Genomic DNA, 20,000 nt, shown 5'->3' with positions numbered 1-20,000 from the left:
CATGGTCCTTCCTTTACCGAAGTATGATCCCTGCTTTCCTGAAGGCCGGGTACCGAGTGGTGGCAGTTGACAACATAGGATTTGGACGATCTGACAAACTGACTAATCCGGATTTGTACACTCATGAGCTTCATGTGAAAACTGTCACTGGTTTAGTCCGTGCACTCGACCTACAGGTAAGGGTTAGCATATCCTAGTTGTAAATATTTGTAAAACAATCATAGGGATTATATATAGTTGGTCCTTAATACCTACATAATGCATACATTTTCCGTCTGCACCTAATAACAGACAGATGTTCCCTTTCTTTACGAATCTCTTTTGAAGTAAAAATAACAAAAATAAAAGACATTTTTAAAATTTTTTAATTTTCAGGAGTGCATACGTCTGGAAAAACGATTATCATATTTGTCAACATACTACTGGGCCTTAGCACTAATGAGCTTTGTCGCCCCTGCTCCTTTGACACCTATCAGGTGTGGAGCTTTAGGCTCTAACGGCTGGTATGTTTGTCCGTATTGTCCCTCTTGCATATATATGTGATTTCTGTCACTATGTATCAGTCCTTCGCAAATTGCTTGAAATAAAATCGAAACCGGTCAGGACCTACACCCTGGCTCTTATTTTTTCACCTGTGGTGATGTATAATACACATATGAGGTTATATATATATATATATATATATATATTATATATATATATATATATATATATATATATATATATATATATATATATATATATATATATATATATATATTTACATATGGGACAAGGTGATGTCGGTTCTAGGATTTTGCGAATATTAACATAATCGACATGGCATTCATTTTAAAGGGGAAATTTTTTGTACATTCATAGATACTAATATTGGCACAGCTGAGATGGCTTGGAGAAGCGTCAAACCACTAATGAGGTGTATCCCACACCAGAACTAATAGCTGAAATAAGCAATTAAGACGCAGTGCGGACAAAATATTAGTGTAAATCCTGTTCCCCAGTGGTCGTACCCCTATCGACAGAGCCCAGGTGACACTGCTCGAAGTAGCCAAATGTAACTTGGAGTCGTTGCCTCATGCCCTTTAATCACCCGACCTGGCGCCGTTTGACTTCTGCCTGTCTCCTCAACTTAAACACCACCTGTGTGGCCACTATTTTCAGTGCAGGATGGAGTCGCCCATGCTATGGACGAGGGTCTCAAGGCCCAGGACGAAACCTCCCTTTGTAACGGGTTAGAAAATCCTGAATAGTAGTTAGTGGTAAACCTAGTGTTCTAAATCTAGAGGTAGCTATGCTGAAAAGTGTAGGAGAAAGCTTTATTGGGAACGCCCAGAACCTTTTTGAACGAATGATTGCAAATATATATGTGTATATATATATATATATATATATATATATATATATATATATATATATATATATATATATATATATATATATATATATATATATATATATATATATATATATATCATTCGTTCAAAAATGTCATATATATATATATATATACATATATGATATATATATATATATATATATATATATATATATATATATATATGTATTTATATATATCATTCGTTCAAAAAATGTCACACAATGTGATAAAATTTACACACACACACACACACACATATATATATATATATATATATATATATATATATATATATATATATATATGTGTGTGTGTGTGTGTGTGTGTGTGTGTGTGTGTGTGTGTGTGTGTGTGTGTAAAGTTTTATCACATACACCGCGACATTTTTATATTCTCAAACATTTGGCTACATATGTCGTGTAATATGAAAATCACTCAACTTCGGTAATATCACCGAAAGGGAATTACAAATAACAAACGATTCGGTACATGGGAGAATAGAACGCCCGACAGTGTGTGTGTGTGTGTGTGTGTGTGTGTGTGTGTGTGTGTGTGTGTGTGTGTGTTTGTGTTTATGATCATGGGTGTGCATCTATAACGTTTAAGAGTAGGGTTTTTTTCGAGATTTGGGTCTAGCAGTATTATTCCATCAGATTTTAACCTCTCTCTCTCTCTCTCTCTCTCTCTCTCTCTCTCTCTCTCTCTCTGAAATTCACAATCTAACCGGCCAGCCGCCAGCTCCAACTTCACATATTATACTGGTGCATATTAGCGCGTGTATTGTTAAAATTTCACATTCGACTGACGACTTCCTCCAAACTTGAAACCTTTTTGCTCCTGGTAATAATTTTACTCTGCTTCTTAGTACCTGTTTGCTATCTTAGGTCTATCCGATTGTATTTTTTTTTACTTGATTTACTGATACAACATTCCCAGGGGTCTTTTGGCTGCACATACAGACTTAAGAGATGTAAGTATAGCATAGTTCTAAAAACCCCAGTAAAATGGTTGCTATGCAAATAAGAGCCATAACCACTAGAACTGCCACTATGAATGAGTGTTATGAACTAAGGATTCCAGAAGGAGGTCGATCCCTTCTGCGGTAGCATCAAGGACTGTATATGGATGGTCCTGGCGCGTTAGGAGTAAGGTAAATGGCGCCATAAAGAGAACTTCGCTTATATCGGCACGGTTAAGGCGACGTCAGGGGAGACATAATTGACTGTACGTGGTGGAAAGGGACCAGATAGTGATGGGAGCAGATAAGACACAAAATCGATGCATGTTAAGGATTTGATTGATTGCTATCTGACATTGCCTATGGAGAAGAGAGTCCATCGAGTCGTTGGGATTAACGTAGCGTATTGTGTGCGTGTAGTATCTTGCATGCCATCTGCCTCATTCTGAAGTGTTCATATGTATATCTGGGGCTTTATATAACTTACATATAAACATAAATTCTCGTACGTTGTATGTGTATTTTAGCGCACGTCTGTCTTTTTAATATCACCTTCGTTAAAGTCGGCTTGCATGAATCAAGAAGCATTTTTAGCCACGTAAAGCTAATTTCAGCTGTCATGGAAAATGGACTGGTTTTCTGATGCAAAATATTCGTCTTCTTCCATGGTGCTTTAGTCCCAAACATTATACATTTATTTAGTAGCCAGCTTTATGAATACGAGTATCTATCACGGACATGTTTTAGAAGTTTCTTTCTATCAGAACCCGTTTCCTGGCTCTTCATTTTCCACGTATTTCTCTTCGAAAACTCTCCTAGTAACGGCCTCGTATTCAGCTCCTAAGCCCGCTCTTCTTCGTCTTCTGTCATTTCTGCGAAGAGATATTCCAGTGAATTAGCTCTCAGCTTTTGACATCCCACGGTCTACTCTATCTAATGCTGTCATAGTTCATTCATTTTGACTGCATAACTTTTACTCGTTCAACTGGTTCCTCGGAGAATAATGATGCCTTGCGTCAATTGGGTTTCATTTCTACTATAATCATTGCATTCTATATACTTATTTTTCGTGTTTTTTTTTTCTTACATATTACTAACGAAGTTTCTGCGAGGCGACATCATTGTTGATTTCTTGAGCTTGTCCCATTTGTGTGTGATTATCAAGGTTCAGCATATGATATTTATCACGGGCATTTAGCAGGTTCTAGGTAAGTACCTCGTAAATCAGTCATCTTCAGAAGTTTGGGTTTCAATGCGTTTCCTTGAATCTTGCTTCGGTTGTTGAGAAGAACCTCATTCATATTTCTCTTTCATTTGGTAGTACACTATTTATTTTCATAATCCCCCTTATTGTGCTCATTAGTCTGACAAGGCCAGTTTGTTTCCATGATGATTTTTCTCAATATTTTTGATGAAATATATTTTCCTTTTCCTTCTTAACCTTTTCTTGAAACTCGCTTTCATTCTACCTGGCTGTTATCAAAATATTTATGACAGATCATAAAAGAGTATGCTGCCGTTACAAGTAAAATAGCTGTGCAGTTTTGCCCTTGCATGGCAAATATAATATTCTTGTAACTCTACTCCTTGGTTGTCATCTGTCCTAACATATCTAGACATGCCAAATTAAAGTGTCCTCGCATTTTTACTCTCTAAAGAGTATTACTAGTACAACGAAGACGGCTCTCCAGCCTCCTCTTTCTTCTCAGGATTGCTTCGAGGTCCATTGAGAGGATCAACATACATTCTCGATCTTTCATCTATTCGTCATCGGAACTTTATCTTCTGCCAAAGGGTTTCTTTGTGTTTTCTGGAAAGCTGAATATTTCGTTTTAATGAAACTGAAAGGGAGCAGTAGTCACAGCTCTAAGAGGTGGTTGTGGTTATACTGCGAACCAGAAGTTTGTTGTGCACCTTTCAAAGGCTTACATCTCGCAATGCTTCCTTCCCCACGGTCAGAGGCTTACCTACCTCTTGCTCTAATGACATTTGTTTCTTGTTTCTTGTTTCTTCCTCACTGTGCCGAAAAGCAGTTGGGTTAATTTAAGCCTGTTTCGGTCAATCTCCGAAAGCTTCCCTCCCTCACTTTTGCCTGGTTTTCTTCTATAGTCAAAAATCGTTACATTTAATGAGTCGCTTCTCACTTATATTAATGGTAAAATACTTCCTCTTCACTTTGGGATTATTGTTTCTTTCTCATTGCTAAAGTTTCACTCTAGTATAACTACTGAAATTTTCCATTTCTCGAAATTACGGAAGTTGCGTCTCGGTCAAACATGCGCAGTTGCATCACAGAAAATCTCTCAGCCACTGTACTCTCTGCGGTGTCGAAGATCTTTGTAATCTTTAGATCTCTGGATTTCTTCATTCCAAGCGGTTTTTCCATATTCTGAATTCTGAATTATTTTGAACTTGAGATGTACGCAGTGTCTTAATGCGTTCCTTCGTTTGTTATACGGAGACAGAATTTTTATAAAGTTGTCGGCCATACCTGTGGTAGAGCGATGGGCTCTCCTTATCAATGTCTCACACACACATACACACACACACACACACACACACACACACATATATATATATATATATATATATATATATATATATATATATATATATATATATATATATATATATATATATATATTGTAATGACCACCTTCTACCATCACAATAATTCATATAGGTATTACCCAAATCAGCTTCTTTCACGCATTGACGATCTGGGCCACTGTGGTATTTTCTTTGGAATACTCCAAAGAGCAAGATCACAGTAGCACAACAGAGCAATATGGCATACTCAAAGTGGGATAATACCAGAAAATAAGCAAACAAATTTATTACAATGAGACCTTGATAAATTAGGCAGTCCCCAAAAAGCTGAATATTTAGGGGGCTAGAAACACATTCAACAACAAAACAGATACTACCATCATTCACCCAGCTAACTTTCATGAGCTCACTCATGAAGTCGAAGGGAAATAAATTAGAGAGGTAGGAATTTATCTTACACACCAGTATGTAATTAACTCTAGCACACGACAGTGAGAGAAAAAAAAGACAGAAGAGAACCTTAAACCTATTCCTACAATTTATATAAAATCCAAAAAAAAAACTAATATTTACACTATGAAGAAGTCGTTTCTTCAGCAAAATACACAAATAAGACGCCAATGGTGATGATGTAGAATACTAAACACCGCAACAATAAGGCTGTCCTTGAAGCATGAAGGTAACACACTGGTAAAATGAATACTGACACACGTCAGTGATGTACCATGGAAGTATGAGTAATTCATATACCCTTACCAAGTGTATCATACAGAGTAAGCCTTGTCACGACTCTGAAGGACAAGCATGGCAACAGTGGAGAGGATGGAGCACCAATATCAAGCCCGCAGGTAGCACAGGTAAGGCAGGAAAGGCAGTGGAGAACTCTGGGAGGCACAGGAGCGTAATCAACACACAGGACTAAGAAGAGGTAATCCTCTGCAGGTGAAGGATCACAGCAAAAGCACTCAGGAGCCCTATAAACAATCCTCCAAGGCCGTGATCTAACTCGCCCAAAAGGTTCCCAAAATGTATGCAAGAACAGGATAATGAGCTAGTAGTCAAACGACCAAAACATGAAAAGATAAAAAAACAACTCGTGGGTGAGGTACCACTAAACACAGAAAAACCCGTGGTGTGGGAAAAAGACCCTAATTCAGCTTTTCATGACCGAGCAAAACAAAAAATACTAGGTTAAAGTCACGAATAAATTCAAATTCCAAATAAATTGCATGAAATTATTACAATATATATATATACCTACATCATATAAAAAGAGCCCATAAAAATGCCAAAATGTAGAAAGTTACTGCTATATTTCAGAGAACAATTTTCTCCCTCTTCAGGCAGGTAATGAATGAGATAAGAGTTACAGAAAAGCAGTATTTATACAAAGAGATCCCGAGGTCAGCCGTTACGTCACTCCAGGTGACAATTTCTCCTTAATCTTCTTAATCGCTGGTTGAAGGAAAATTTTATCTATAATAACTGAGTCCCAAGCTCCTTTAGAGAGGTTCATCATATTTCTTTGTTTAATCAATGCTGATTCTACCATCTGGCTTTTTAACCGACAATTGCTACCATAAATTATACATGACAAATTCCAGTTTATTCTGTGATTACGGTTATTTATGTGGTTAAAAATAGCTGAGCTCTGTTGGTCATACCTTATTGAACATTATGGCCAACAGAGCTCAGCTATTTTTAACCACATAAATAAATCATAATCAATTTAGTTGATGAAAAGCCGGATGGTAATTTATGTCAAATAAATTTAAAGGTTACTGCTGATTTATTACAGATGTCGGTTCAAAATTAATGGCGCCGCCGAAACACTATCCCGATTGGTGACTTTACAGACTCAGCATTCATTAAACAAAGAAATACGATGAACCTCTCAAAAGGAGCTTGGGAATCAGATACGGATAAAATCTTCCTCCAACCAGCGATTCAGAAGATTAAGGAGTGATGTAATGGCTGATCTCTGGATCTCTTAGTAAAAATACTGCTTTTCTGTAACTCTTATCTCATTCATTACCTGCCTGAAGAGGGAGACAGTTGTTCTCTGAAATATAGCATAACTTTCTACATTTTGGCATTTTTATGGGTTCCTTTTAGTAGATAGAATTCTGTTTTAACTGAAAATATTTCACAGTCATATATATATATATATATATATATATATATATATATATATATATATATATATATATATATATATATATATATATATATATATATATATATATATATATATATATATATATATATATATATATATATATATATATATATATATATATATATATATATATATATATATATATATATATATATATATATATATATATATATATATATATATATATATATATATATATATATATATATATATATATATATATATATATATATATGTATATATATATGTATATATACATATATAAATTATATGCCACGTGTTGCAATTGACAGCAATTCGCCTCAGTAATGAAATTGCCATGATTCGAAACCTGCGCAAGGTCAGCAATATGCGAACGCCCCATTCAAATCCATAAAATCAGCAAATTTGGTAACTGACAGTCATCTGACCAAAGTAGGTTACAGCCAGGAATGAAACAGTGCACGGGGATAACAACCTGTTCCAGTAAGTACCAGAAGGATAACGATGACACCTTTTGGTGCCTGACTAATTAAGGTGAAAAATTTACAAATTAAATATATATCTACTATATAATATTATATATATATATATATATATATATATATATATATATATATATATATATATATATATATATATATATATGTGTGTGTGTGTGTAAACACACACATGTATATATCATATATTTTATATATATGAATGCGTGTGGCATCTATAATGTCCAAAAACCATGATGAAACTACTGTAGTTATATTAGCTATTATTTATTGGTAATGCCCAAGTATCGTATCTATTATTTATTCAGAGCTTCTGTCAAAAATTAACCATTCACATTCTGTTACCTGAAACTTTTATCAGAGGAAACAATATGATTGAGCGTATGAATTTTTTAGCTTTATTTGTTGATTTTATTACAGTTTCATATTTAATCTCTCTCTCTCTCTCTCTCTCTCTCTCTCTCTCTCTCTCTCTCTCTCTCTCTGCTGGGTAATTTGCAATGTCATATCACATTTACATAATATACAATGAATGCGTGCATACATGCATATTCGTACACCATGAAAGAAGTGTGACTTCAGGAGTTACAACACATACACCTCATTTTCACGCCCTTTTCCTTCATTAAAACAACGCTGCTCTTTCCTACCAAGAATACTTTCTTACCCGACATTATTATGCACACGTTTTCTATTCCCATAAACAGCCTCCTTTACCATAATTTTCCTAACTTTTGGCTAATTTTACCTCATTTCCCTGACTTTTGACTACTTCTTTACCATCATTTCCCTCACTTTTAACTATTTCTTTACCATCATTTCCCTCACTTTTGACTACTTCTTTACCATCATTTCCCCCACTTTTGACCATTTCGTTACCATCATTTCCCTCACTTTTGACTATTTCTTTACCATCATTTCCCTAACTTTTGACTACTTCTTACCCACCATTTCCCTCACTTTTGACTACTACTTTACGATCATTTCCCTGACTTTTGACTAGTTCTTTGCCATCATATCCCTGACTTTTGACTATTTCTTTACCATCATTTCCCTGGCTTTTGACTACTTCTTTACCATCATTTCCCTGACTTTTGACTATTTCTTTACCATCATTTCCCTGACTTTTGACTATTTCTTTACCATCATTTCCCTGACTTTTGAATATTTCTTTACCATCATTTCCCTCACTTTTGACTACTTCTTTACCATCATTTCCCTGACTTTTGACTATTTCTTTACCATCATTTCCCTGACTTTTAAATATTTCTTTACCATCATTTCCCTCACTTTTGACTACTTCTTAATCATTTCCCTGACTTTTGAATATTTCTTTACCATCATTTCCCTGACTTTTGACCATTTCTTTACCATTGTTTCCCTGACTTTTGACTACTTCTTTACCATCATTTCCCTGACTTTTGAATATTCCTTTACCATCATTTCCCTGACTCTTGACTACTTCTTTACCATCCTACCATCATTTCCCTCACTTTTGACTACTTCTTTACCATCATTTCCCTGACTTTTGAATAATTCTTTACAATCATTTCCCTCACTTTTGACTACTTCTATATCATCATTTCCCTGACTTATATTTCTTTACCATCATTTCCCTGACTTTTGACTACTTCTTCACCATCATTTCCCTAACTTTTAACTACTTCTTTAGCATCATTTCCCTGACTTTTGAATATTTCTTTAAGAACATCATCTCCCTCACTTTTGACTACCTCTTTACCACCATTTCCCAGAATTTTGACTACTTCTTTACCATCATTTCCCTGACTTTTGAATATTTCTTTACCATCATTTCCCTCACTTTTGACTACTTCTTAATCATCATTTCCCTGACTTTTGAATATTTCTTTACCATCATTTCCCTGACTTTTGACTACTTCTTTACCATCATTTCCCCGACTTTTGACTACTTTACCATCATTTCCCTGACTTTTGACTACTTCTTTACCATCATTTCCCTGACTTTTGAATACTCTCTCTGCATTTTATTGAGCTTGTAAAATTACCTTCATTTCACAGTTATATACTTTCTTAGTAAAAAAAAAAAGTCCATCACTCCAAAAACATGCTATGGGCCACAAACTTTTACACACTGAGAAATTCTGCATTTAAAATCAACAACTTTCATATCGTTAAAACATCATTATCTATGGCGCCATGACAATACTTTTTACATTTTTTAAAAGGGAGCCAACACTAAGTACATTATGCCTATGTAACAATTTACACACACACACACACACACACACACACACACACATATATATATATATATATATATATATATATATATATATATATATATATATATATATATATATATATATATACATATATATATATATGTTTTTGAGATATGTGCAGGTATCTTTTCTTGCGCTAATTCTTGAAAACATGACAAAATATGATTTATCATGTTTTCAAGGTATAAATCCCAGATACTATTTGTGTTGTTACCTTATGTTGTTTCACAAAGTTGTATGGTAGGTCTAATAACGAAAAAAAATCGCTATCCCCCACTTTTTTTTTTTTGCAAAAATTCTAAACAAATATTGACATATTGGTTAATAAACAAAAACAGTCCTTTATACACATATCATAGAATATGTTAATAATGATCCTAACAAACCTGTGAATGATGACTAAATAATAAAATTTTAATTCTTAAAATTTCCAAAACTTGACATTATCACACATGGTTAATAAACCTCATAAACATGGAATATGGTCATATAATACTAACAAATTTGTGAATAATGATTATTGATGAAGATATTAGTGATTAATGTGCCAAAAATAATCCTTAATAGGTAAAAAGGGATGAAAAAATGGATAGTGGTAAAGGATTTATTTACTCACCAAAATCTGAGTTCTTGTCTTGTTTATGAATTTTGCAATCGCTTGCATTAATCTATAGACAGCCGGGGGTCATCGTACAAGGAGTGGCGGAAGCTGGCGATGTTGAAAAGACTGCCACAATTTGCATTTGTAGTACGCCGAGTTGACAGAAGAAAGTTAGATCTGCGAATGGTCAGCTCTATTTTCTAAGCCCATGTCGACATAAACCCAGTCATTGCCACAGAGTCTGGCAGTCTTCATGTCACTGGAAGTCTGGAAGCCACAGATATTTTTTCCACTCTGCGACTTTTGTTCTTATTCAAGGTTCCAGCCCGCCTCCACTCAACAGAAGCTTTCGCGAGCCACTCCCAGGTGTTGGAGGCATCGTTTTTCACAGGGTGAAAACCAATATGGTAATGGCGACTGGAAACCTTGTTATATCTTAACTTCACCTCAGCAACATCAGGCTAGCTGACTTTCATTCAATAAATGTATTTTTTTCGTACAGTGTCTCGATGCAGAGGTGAGACTCCAAATATTGTCGGTTAGGGTTATGTTTACGGGTGTATAAATAGTGGCTGGAACAAGCCGGCAGAGGTTGTGTTCAGGGACACACTCGTTACATCCCTTATTTTCCTGGTGTTGGTGTTCGTGTCCCCCAGGTCCTATATTGTTGTTCCTCCCTCAGACAACTTTTCCACAGCAACCTACGTCCTCGCAGCGGTTAATGCATGAATAGGGAGGAAGACCAGCTTGCAGATTGTTGCTGCCTTGCCCTCCACTATTTCTTGCTTTTTTCGGCCTTGGATCGCTAATCCTTGATGAGCTCCCTGCGAATATTTATTTGGAAAGTATGCTGCCTTCAAGTTATAGCCCCGGTTGACCAGTATGCCTTGACGATCACACTAATAGCCTCACCCTCGCCGCCCCCCCCCCTTTTTAAAAAAAAAACACGCGTTCATGCAGCGCAAAGGGGGCCGACCTCGGCAGAACAGTTTTCTTGATACCAGTTTTCTTAACAAAACTGTTGGCAACATTAACGATCCCTGTTCATCGTTCCACAGGCTGGGAACCACAGCTAGCGGTGGCAATGGTGCTGGCTGCAAAACTTATGAGGGTGGCACCTTTGCCCACACGTAGGCCGAGGGCCTTTAGGGCTGATAGTGGCACAAGGGAGGATCACTGCATTCTGTACCACACATCATCTAAGGTGCCACTGTCACTATAATCACAATATGATGATATTTTTTCTTTTCAAACTAGGCCTAATAGCCTTCCTTTGATCTTTACCCTTTGTCCCCTTAAGCTAAAAACACAGATCTCTTCTTTACCCTTACCTATTATAACACTACCTTGCTCAAAAACAATATCATCAAGATCTATTGCTAGCTCTCACCGTCATCTGAACACGAAGCATCATCCAAACTTGCTTCAACTTCCGGTCCTTGCTTTAACTTTCCCATAGGCTAGTAGCAGTAGCCACCAACACAGATTCTTCCCTTTTTGTTTTTTTTCACAATATCCGATAGAGGCCCGGCTGCATCGCACACTTTCATAGAATATAAAGTTACTATGGCGACACTATTATCGCTCAATGATTAATAACATCACCGATTATGTCGAAAAAGCGCTGTATTTACGGAATCTTACTAACACCGATCACCTTTCACGCAACATGACAAAAGCACTGATTGGCTCAACCGCCACTTGGCGAGTAAACAGGTCCTTGGCAGTTAATCCTTACAACGGCACTCTAGAAACCGTGTGCCTAGATTGGATGGTTCGCCGCATGGTTTATAAAATTATTCTCGTTAAAAGAAATTCTTCATAATGCTGCTCTAATAACATGGTGCATATTCACTCACGTTAGGCGAAAACCCCTTTGTATTGTAAGAAATTTTTTACTTTAGTGGAGGTGGCTCATAGCATCACTATGATATTTTTATCGCATGCTTGAGAAAGGGCTTTCTGCTCTGGCCTGAATTTCGTCGGCAGCGGCGAATATCACGTTTCTCGAATGATAGAATGATAGAGTTGTAGCTTTCATCTCGCTCTTCAGCTGTTTACAATAAATTTAGTCTTTTTTACGTTCGGTATTCGCCGTCCCAGGTATAGGCCTATCTCCATAATATAGTTCCATATTTACTTCCATAATTACACTTCTTCGATTTTTGTACGTAGACATACACCGGAATGTACTTGTCACCAGGCACAAGTCACAAATACAGAAAGCAAAATAAAAACCTTTGAAGTAATGATTGCGGAAAATAAGCATGATTAACACGAGAATTGTCTCTAAGGAGAGATGCCTCACCCGTGTGCTGTTACCTATGGGCAAAGTCAAGATTTGCATTGCTTTTACCAATGCCGTAAATGAAAATTTACCGACATGACACATGAAAATAACTTTGGATACATATATACTAGAGTACCCTTACGTTTAAAAATTAACGTCAAATGCTTTGCTGTGAAATGGCTGGTACAGATTACAGTAAAATGTATATCATTTGTAAGGTGGCTTATCGATTATTTTGGGTGAATAATTTTTGCAGCAAATTATACATATTTTTTTGGCTAACTTTAACTCGTCATTTTCATCTATCATTTTTATTTGTTTGCTTTCTTGAGCGTACTGTAGCAAGTAAAATATTTCTGCTTCAAAAAGACAGTTAACTTCACACAAAGTAACTGAAGAAGCAACTTCTTTATAACGTCATATAATAGAGTTAAAACTTTGATCCATGTGTCTATTTATCTATATAAATAAATAAATAAATAAATATATATATATATATATATATATATATATATATATATATATATATATATATATATATATATATATAATATATATATATATATATATATATATATATATATATATATATATATCATTGGAAAGGCAGTGTATCTATGTTTTTGTTCATGAAAAACTTTTATATCTTTGATTCTTTGTTTTAAACGAATATTCGCTTTTTGGCAAAACAGAAATTTTTGTGGCCAGCTAATTTAGCTCTAACTTTAAGCCTAAGATTGAAAACCCATCCGTCCATTTATGGAATCTGCATTTTGATTTAAGATGTGCTTACTCGCTTAGTAGAGCAGGATCACCCATGTTCTGTTCAGGCCCTGCGATGTGTCGCTGCTTAACACAATAGGTCTTTTCCTTTTATATGTAAATGATCCGTCCTTCTGGCTGTGATATTATAAGGAGCTCGTTCAATACGAAGAGGGTGGGCAGTGCTACCGTAAATTTCATTTTCTAATTTATTTGACTCATTTTTCAATCATTGTTTATTTTCTAGATTAACTGTTTTCCTGTTTCTCTTGGTGTTTCTGCTGCCTTTGCAGTTTTCTTTTCGTCTTTGCACATCAGTATATTCCGCAGTTCCTCGTTGGGTGAGTCGGTAGAGTTGTCGGCTAGCACTCTGCTAGGCCCGAGTTCGAGTCTCCGGCCAGCCAATGAAGAATTGGGGGAATGTATTTCTGGTGACAGAAATTCATTTCTCGGTATAATGTGGTTCGGATTCCACAATAACCTGTAGGTCCCGTTGCTAGGTAACCAACTGGTTCTTAGCCACGTAAAATAAGTCTAATCCTTCGGGCCAGCCCTAGGAGGGCTGTTAATCAGCTCAGTGGTCTGGTTAAACTAAGGTATACTTAACTTAGTATGTTCCGTAAAATGCTGCTTTACAATCTAATTATTTTTGTTAATTCATTTCATAATGATAGATATGCTTTCAAACCATTAATAGCAATAAACACCTTGTCGTCATGGAATCAAAATCATTCCACTTAGTAACCTTTTCCATATCTAGCTGCCATACGGTTCCTCTCTGTTCCTCTTTTGCAGATATAATTTTGGTCATCGCTCTGTTTGGCTAAGCGACCTCTCCTCACAAACTACTGAAAAAAAGGTTTCCACCCATATTTGCCTCCTGAATCAGGATCCCCGGGACCGATCAATTTAATGACTTCTTTTTCTTGTACTTTGGGACTTTTGAATCTATTCTTTACTTGCATTCCTGACTCTCATAACCTTCTTTGCTTTCAAGAATTATGGCTTCTTACTTGCTTAACTCTGCCCTCTGCTCCATTTGTTCTTTGTTCGGTGTTTATACCATTAGATTCCTTATAAGAATTGAGTGCATCTCTATAAACTATGTATGCGAGTACATTAGGTATTTGCTCAAATAAATACGTGAAATACACGGGGGCCGGGGGATAAGAAACATTGCTGTATGCATTAGGCCTACTGCTTTTCAAAAAATGTCTCTGATACTAAAAAAAAAAATCTTGCTGTAATAATTATTATGTGAATGTTGTACATGCAACAAGAGATATGTTGATGAGTCTTGATATTTTTATAAACAAAGAGCATACTTCGCGGCCACTTTTTAAACGTACCTTAATAGCGGGCGTTTTTGCTAACGTACGCATTATTGCTAAAAAAAATAACCGCTTCCGTAAGGATTTGAATTGCCGACAAGTGTAACACCTGATTACAATCAGCAACTGAATTTCAAGAGAAATTAGCTCTTGTTGGAGGGGTGCATAGAGCTGTCGCCTGGCACGCTGTTGACCCAGCGTTCGATTCTCCTACCGGATAATGAAGAATTAGAGGAATTTATTTCTGGTGATAGAAATTAATTTCTCGTCATAATGTGGTTCGGATTCCACAATAAGCTGTAGGTCCCGTTGCTAGGTAACCAGTTGGTTCTTAGCCACGTAAGATAAATCTAATCCTTCGGGCCAGCCCTAGGAGAGCTGTTAATCAGCTCAGTGGTCTGGTTACACTAAGATATACTTAACTTTTTTTTTCAAGAGAAATTGACTGTTGATATTGTCCTTATTATTATTATAAATATTCCAACGAAAGAGAACAAAGAGACGAACATCCTTTCGTGATGTTAAAGATTCTCTCTCCAAATTAGAATGGAAAAAATGTCGCGAATTAATGAATGAAACAAATGGGGAAACATTTAGCGGTTCTTCGTTTCGATCAAAACCATTTAAAGCAATAAAGATCTGTAACGAAGTGCAAATACTGAAAGTCGTTTCTATTGATAAATTGCTGCGTTGGTGTCATATTCTCCAACGCCCGAAATTGTTTTTAACTGAAGCATAGGGTTTTATTATCTCTCTCTCTCTCTCTCTCTCTCTCTCTCTCTCTCTCTCTCTCTCTCTCTCTCTCTCTCTTTAAAAAGTACTGGTCTTGGTTTATAAAATATTTCCTCTTATTTTCATGTTTTGCCACGCATTTTGTTCACAAAATTATTATAAATTCTAAAGATTTACATAACCCACACATATTTCATAACCTTTGGCAAGGTTGTTATTATTATTCAAGAAGAAGCTGCCTCCCCTGATAAGGGGAGTGGCTCAAGCAAAAAGCAAGGCGGTTGCTTCTAACACATTCATCCTTTAACCACTCTTCAGCAGCGTATCAACGCCGTTAAACACTTCCATTCACCTCTGCCATGTACGCACTTTCTCGCCTCTAGAATATTTAAGGACAGCAGTCCTGTTATCTCATCCGTTCCATCTACAGTATCCAGTACTCTCTAGGTTATCCTCTCCGCCTTAATCCAAAAACTTCTAAATTACACTTCCCTTTCATCAATCTCTCGCTCGCCAACCTCTCCACATGACCAAACCACTTCAAAACACTCCTGCCCTTCTTTCCTTCTATGCTAGCTTCTTTACTCATCCTTCGTATTTCCACATCTCTTGCACTTTCAGTCGTTTTTACTACACACGTACGCTAGCAAAGACTTTACATGAACGGCTTTAACCTCATTTTGAAATGCATTGGTTTGATGGTCAAAATGGGATTCAGGGGTGGACCTTAATGTGTAAAGTAGTGCTAGTTGATGCAGAAGTGTGAAAGAAATGGGTTAAAAGAATGATCGTAAAGATGATAGAGGTGACCAAAATAATTTTAAGGGCATAACATGATTAAGTATACCAGGGAAGATAAGTGGTCTGAATTTAATTCAGAAAATAGCAATTGTGGGTTCACACAAGGAGGAGGGTGTGTGTTGATCAAGAGTTTATTATGACACATTTTGTGTGAGAAGGTCAGAGTGCATACTAGTAAAGCTTAATGGGCCATTTATGAACCCTGTATTCTTTAATATTTTTAGACGGATCTGTCTTGCAGGTAATCCGAAGTTGAACCTGTTAAAATTGTGCAGCTTTGAACCTGAGTGCTGTATAGATTCCTGTCAATGATCTGACGCCATTCAAGGCTCCCACAGATCTGAGGGTTTTCCAGCAACTCAGACTATGGGCTGTTGAATCCATCAAGCTAAACTAATTGTGTGGGAAACGCCACATGAGGACAGACAAAACCACCAATCTATCAGTCTGCCATCGAGGAACGTTGAGTTTACGCATTTTGCAGTCTCCAGAAATATTTCGATTTTGCTGAAGTAGCCTTCAATTCCATCGCTAACAATTAGTGCTTCAGCAGAAAAACAAGAAGTTTCTCACATGTTTGCCATTTATTGCAACAGACACTAAAACAGCCTAGACACCACCCAGTCTTGGTTCCAGACTTTATTCCTGACCAATCAGGAATAAAACTCTGTGGGAAAAGCCCCAGTTCGGTCCAGATTTATCAGTTTAGACTGATCACTCAAAACGTCGGTTGAACTAACGACTGTTTCGGTCCCAGCCACATCAGACTCAAAAGTGCTCAGTAGAAATTAACACTCCACCAAGCCGTGCAATACCTATCACTGTAAACGCAGACTGAGCATGAAGTTTGATGATCATGACCAATGATTTTTTGGACATCTTGAATGCTCTGAAGTATTTACTGCTCAGTGTTGGTTCACATTTCCTGTTAGTTCTAGCTATTTCAAGGAGAGTGGTAAAATTGTCCGGACAGTGACCTAAGACTTCTAATATTCAAACTGTGTTAACTTAGATATTAGGAAATTAACAATAATATTGTTAATATGGAAAGTATGCAACAATTAAGTAACCAGCTATATAACATTTAAACCACTAAAAATCCGTGTCTTTAATGATGAGTAACATGTGTTACACGACAACAGAAACGTTAATGCTAAACCAATTTCCCCGCAAGGTCACCTGGTGAATTTATCTGCCTATATTCATAAAAATCCTTTCGCCTACTCTTAAGATATTCTGCTAAAACAAACAAACACACACATACACAAAGATGGATGAAAACATCTCGCCTTTTAACCTCGTTGGTAGAGGTAATGTTTCAGTTCTTGCTCAGTGTTGCTGAAAAGAACACAGTGTCAACATATTTTGTTGTTACAAGAGCTTGGGAAAACGTATAGGATTCCTGAGTGGGTGTCGAATGAATTAAAGATTTGATTCTTGAGTTCACAATCTTGGCAGAGCATGAATGGCTTTGCATGGGCGAAAGAAAATTGGAATTATGATCATCAAGTTCTCAAGGGCAACGTCCGAAGTGGTATTTGTGAGCGCAGGAGACACTGAGAGAGAAAGAGGCAGAATCTTTTATTAGAGTGGAAGCGGGTCTTGATTAGCTGTAAGAATAGGGTAGTTAAAGGAGGCAGAAGGGTTTTGATTAAACTCCCCGAGAGGACACTTAAGAGAGAGAGAGAGAGAGAGAGAGAGAGAGAGAGAGAGAGAGAGAGAGAGAGAGAAACATATAATTTTTTACCGAGATTTGGTTTTTTGTTGTACTATATATTGTCTGTTTATTTTTAAGACTTATTTGCTTCTCTTTTTCCAAGTGCGCAGGTGAGACTATTTACCACAATAAGAGGATCGTTTTATTCAGAATTCAGGTGTAGGCTACACGCTGTTACACAACAATGTTTTGTTTAAAACCGATTATATTATAACTTCCACCAAGCACACCTTAACTTTTTTATCATTTTTCCGATGATCAGTGCGCCGTGAACTCGTTCATTTTGTATTGACTGCCTATGTTGTAGTTAATAAAGTGCAAGAAAATTGTGCCTCATTGCTTTTGAAGTAGTAGTTGAGCTGTGTGAAATACCGGCCCAGCCCTTAGTGAACAGCAGCATCTGGCAAATTATGTGTTACTGTGGATACGGTAGCTTTGTACAGCCACGCTACTCCCAACGCCTGGGAAACAATTTGTTTATTTATATTTGCTTATTTATTATTTTTTCCTATATCCTTAATTAGATATTGACGTATATTATTTCATGAAAATACATATAAGTAGCCATGCAATGGCAAAGCAAGACCCTACTATATTCCATTTTTTTGTATGATCTTTCAGGGAGTGACGCTAGTCGCGCAAGATCTCGGGGGACCCACTGGCTTGGGCGCTGTTGCGCGGGACCCGTGGCGGTACCGCCGGCTGGCACTGCTGAACACATGGCTGCCTCAGGGCGACATCCTCTCATCCACTTCAAACATCCTCCAGCATATTCCTTACCTGTCTTGGAGGACAGTAACGAGCTTTTTAGGGCGCCACGTACCCGTTAAGACCGTCTTCACTGTGGCATCGGATGCCCCGAAATCTGCCGTTCACGGAGGTTACGAAGCTCCGTTCCCGTCAGCTCTATACAAAGCAGGACCGGCAAAATGGCCCTTGATCATTCCATTGTCAACAGACGACCCGGTGGCGATAGAAAATCAGCGTGTGGCTGCCGCCCTGAAGGAGTGGGAGGGTCCTGTTTTGATAGCTTATAGCGACAGGGAAGTCTTCACAGTGCCTGGGAGGAAACTCTTCGAAAACCTCTTCCCTTACGCTTGCACTTCCACCATCAACGAGGCCGGGCACTTCCTCCAAGAGGATCAGGGCCCAGCTGTGGCCCGTCTCATCTTGAGTTTCATCAAAGATGGATGTCACTGAGGGACATTGTTGCTCTACTCTTTAATGTACAAAGCCCAACAGACTAATTAGCTGTAAAATTTTTGTTTTCAGGATATTGTAAATATGTAGTCATTAATATGGAGGTTGAAATGTTTGATGAACCACCAATTTGTATGGAATAAACAGATGAAATAGCTAGAATTAATTTATTTTTAAGACATTCGATTATCCTGGCTCAGATGAGCTTAGGTTAATATACAGTCGTATAAAAATTTGTATCTTTTAGACCATCTGCTCTTTTAGGTAAGTTTCCCCTTTTGGAGGGAATGTCACTTTTGACTGTTTTTTTATTTTGTTTGTGAGATATATGACTTGACTAGTTTTAACTTTCTGGTTATAAAATCCTCATTGATTGCAAAAGCCAGGTTTCATTGACAGTTTAAAATATGTATAGATTGTATATATTTTTTTTATTTTACAAATTTCGCCTTGGTGTCTTTTGCTACTGACATCTGTTCAGTTTTGCACTGAAAATATCCTCCCCTCATTTATTTCTCGTTACCCCACTCTACGTATCGCGTCATAATTTAAACACCATCGCTAAAATTCAGTTTCTGCAACTTTCGTAACTTTGTTAGTTTATCACAAGAACAACTTATCAATAATATCTTTTACATTTTTATTTCTGTATAGTTTGCCTCGAATGCTCGTGAAACGAAACACTTTAATGTAATCAATATTTCAACATCTTTTGATGCTTTGTTTTGTGGAGCTTATTTTCAGCGACTGTGAGTATT

At 36.8% G+C, this 20,000-nt stretch overlaps 1 protein-coding gene across 2 annotated transcripts in view; it reads left to right on the top strand.

The window, feature by feature from the left end:
- LOC136853398 (haloalkane dehalogenase-like) overlaps nt 1-19,429 on the top strand; it is a 59,568-nt gene extending 40,139 nt beyond the window's left edge. For both annotated transcript variants that reach the window (XM_067128862.1, XM_067128861.1), the window contains exons 3-4: nt 1-176; nt 18,664-19,429. The exon at nt 1-176 is cut by the window's left edge and continues 48 nt beyond it. In XM_067128862.1, coding sequence (XP_066984963.1) covers nt 24-176; nt 18,664-19,242 — 732 coding nt within the window. In that variant the 5' untranslated portion in view covers nt 1-23 and the 3' untranslated portion in view covers nt 19,243-19,429. The remainder of the gene's footprint in view (nt 177-18,663) is intronic.
- Nucleotides 19,430-20,000: the final 571 nt, after the last annotated feature.

The sequence above is a fragment of the Macrobrachium rosenbergii genome, chromosome 27, assembly GCF_040412425.1.
Source record: "Macrobrachium rosenbergii isolate ZJJX-2024 chromosome 27, ASM4041242v1, whole genome shotgun sequence".
Classification (NCBI taxonomy): Eukaryota; Metazoa; Arthropoda; class Malacostraca; order Decapoda; family Palaemonidae; genus Macrobrachium; species Macrobrachium rosenbergii.
The sequence above is the reverse complement of the archived record's forward strand: the minus strand, read 5'-3'. Positions and strand labels throughout refer to the sequence as shown.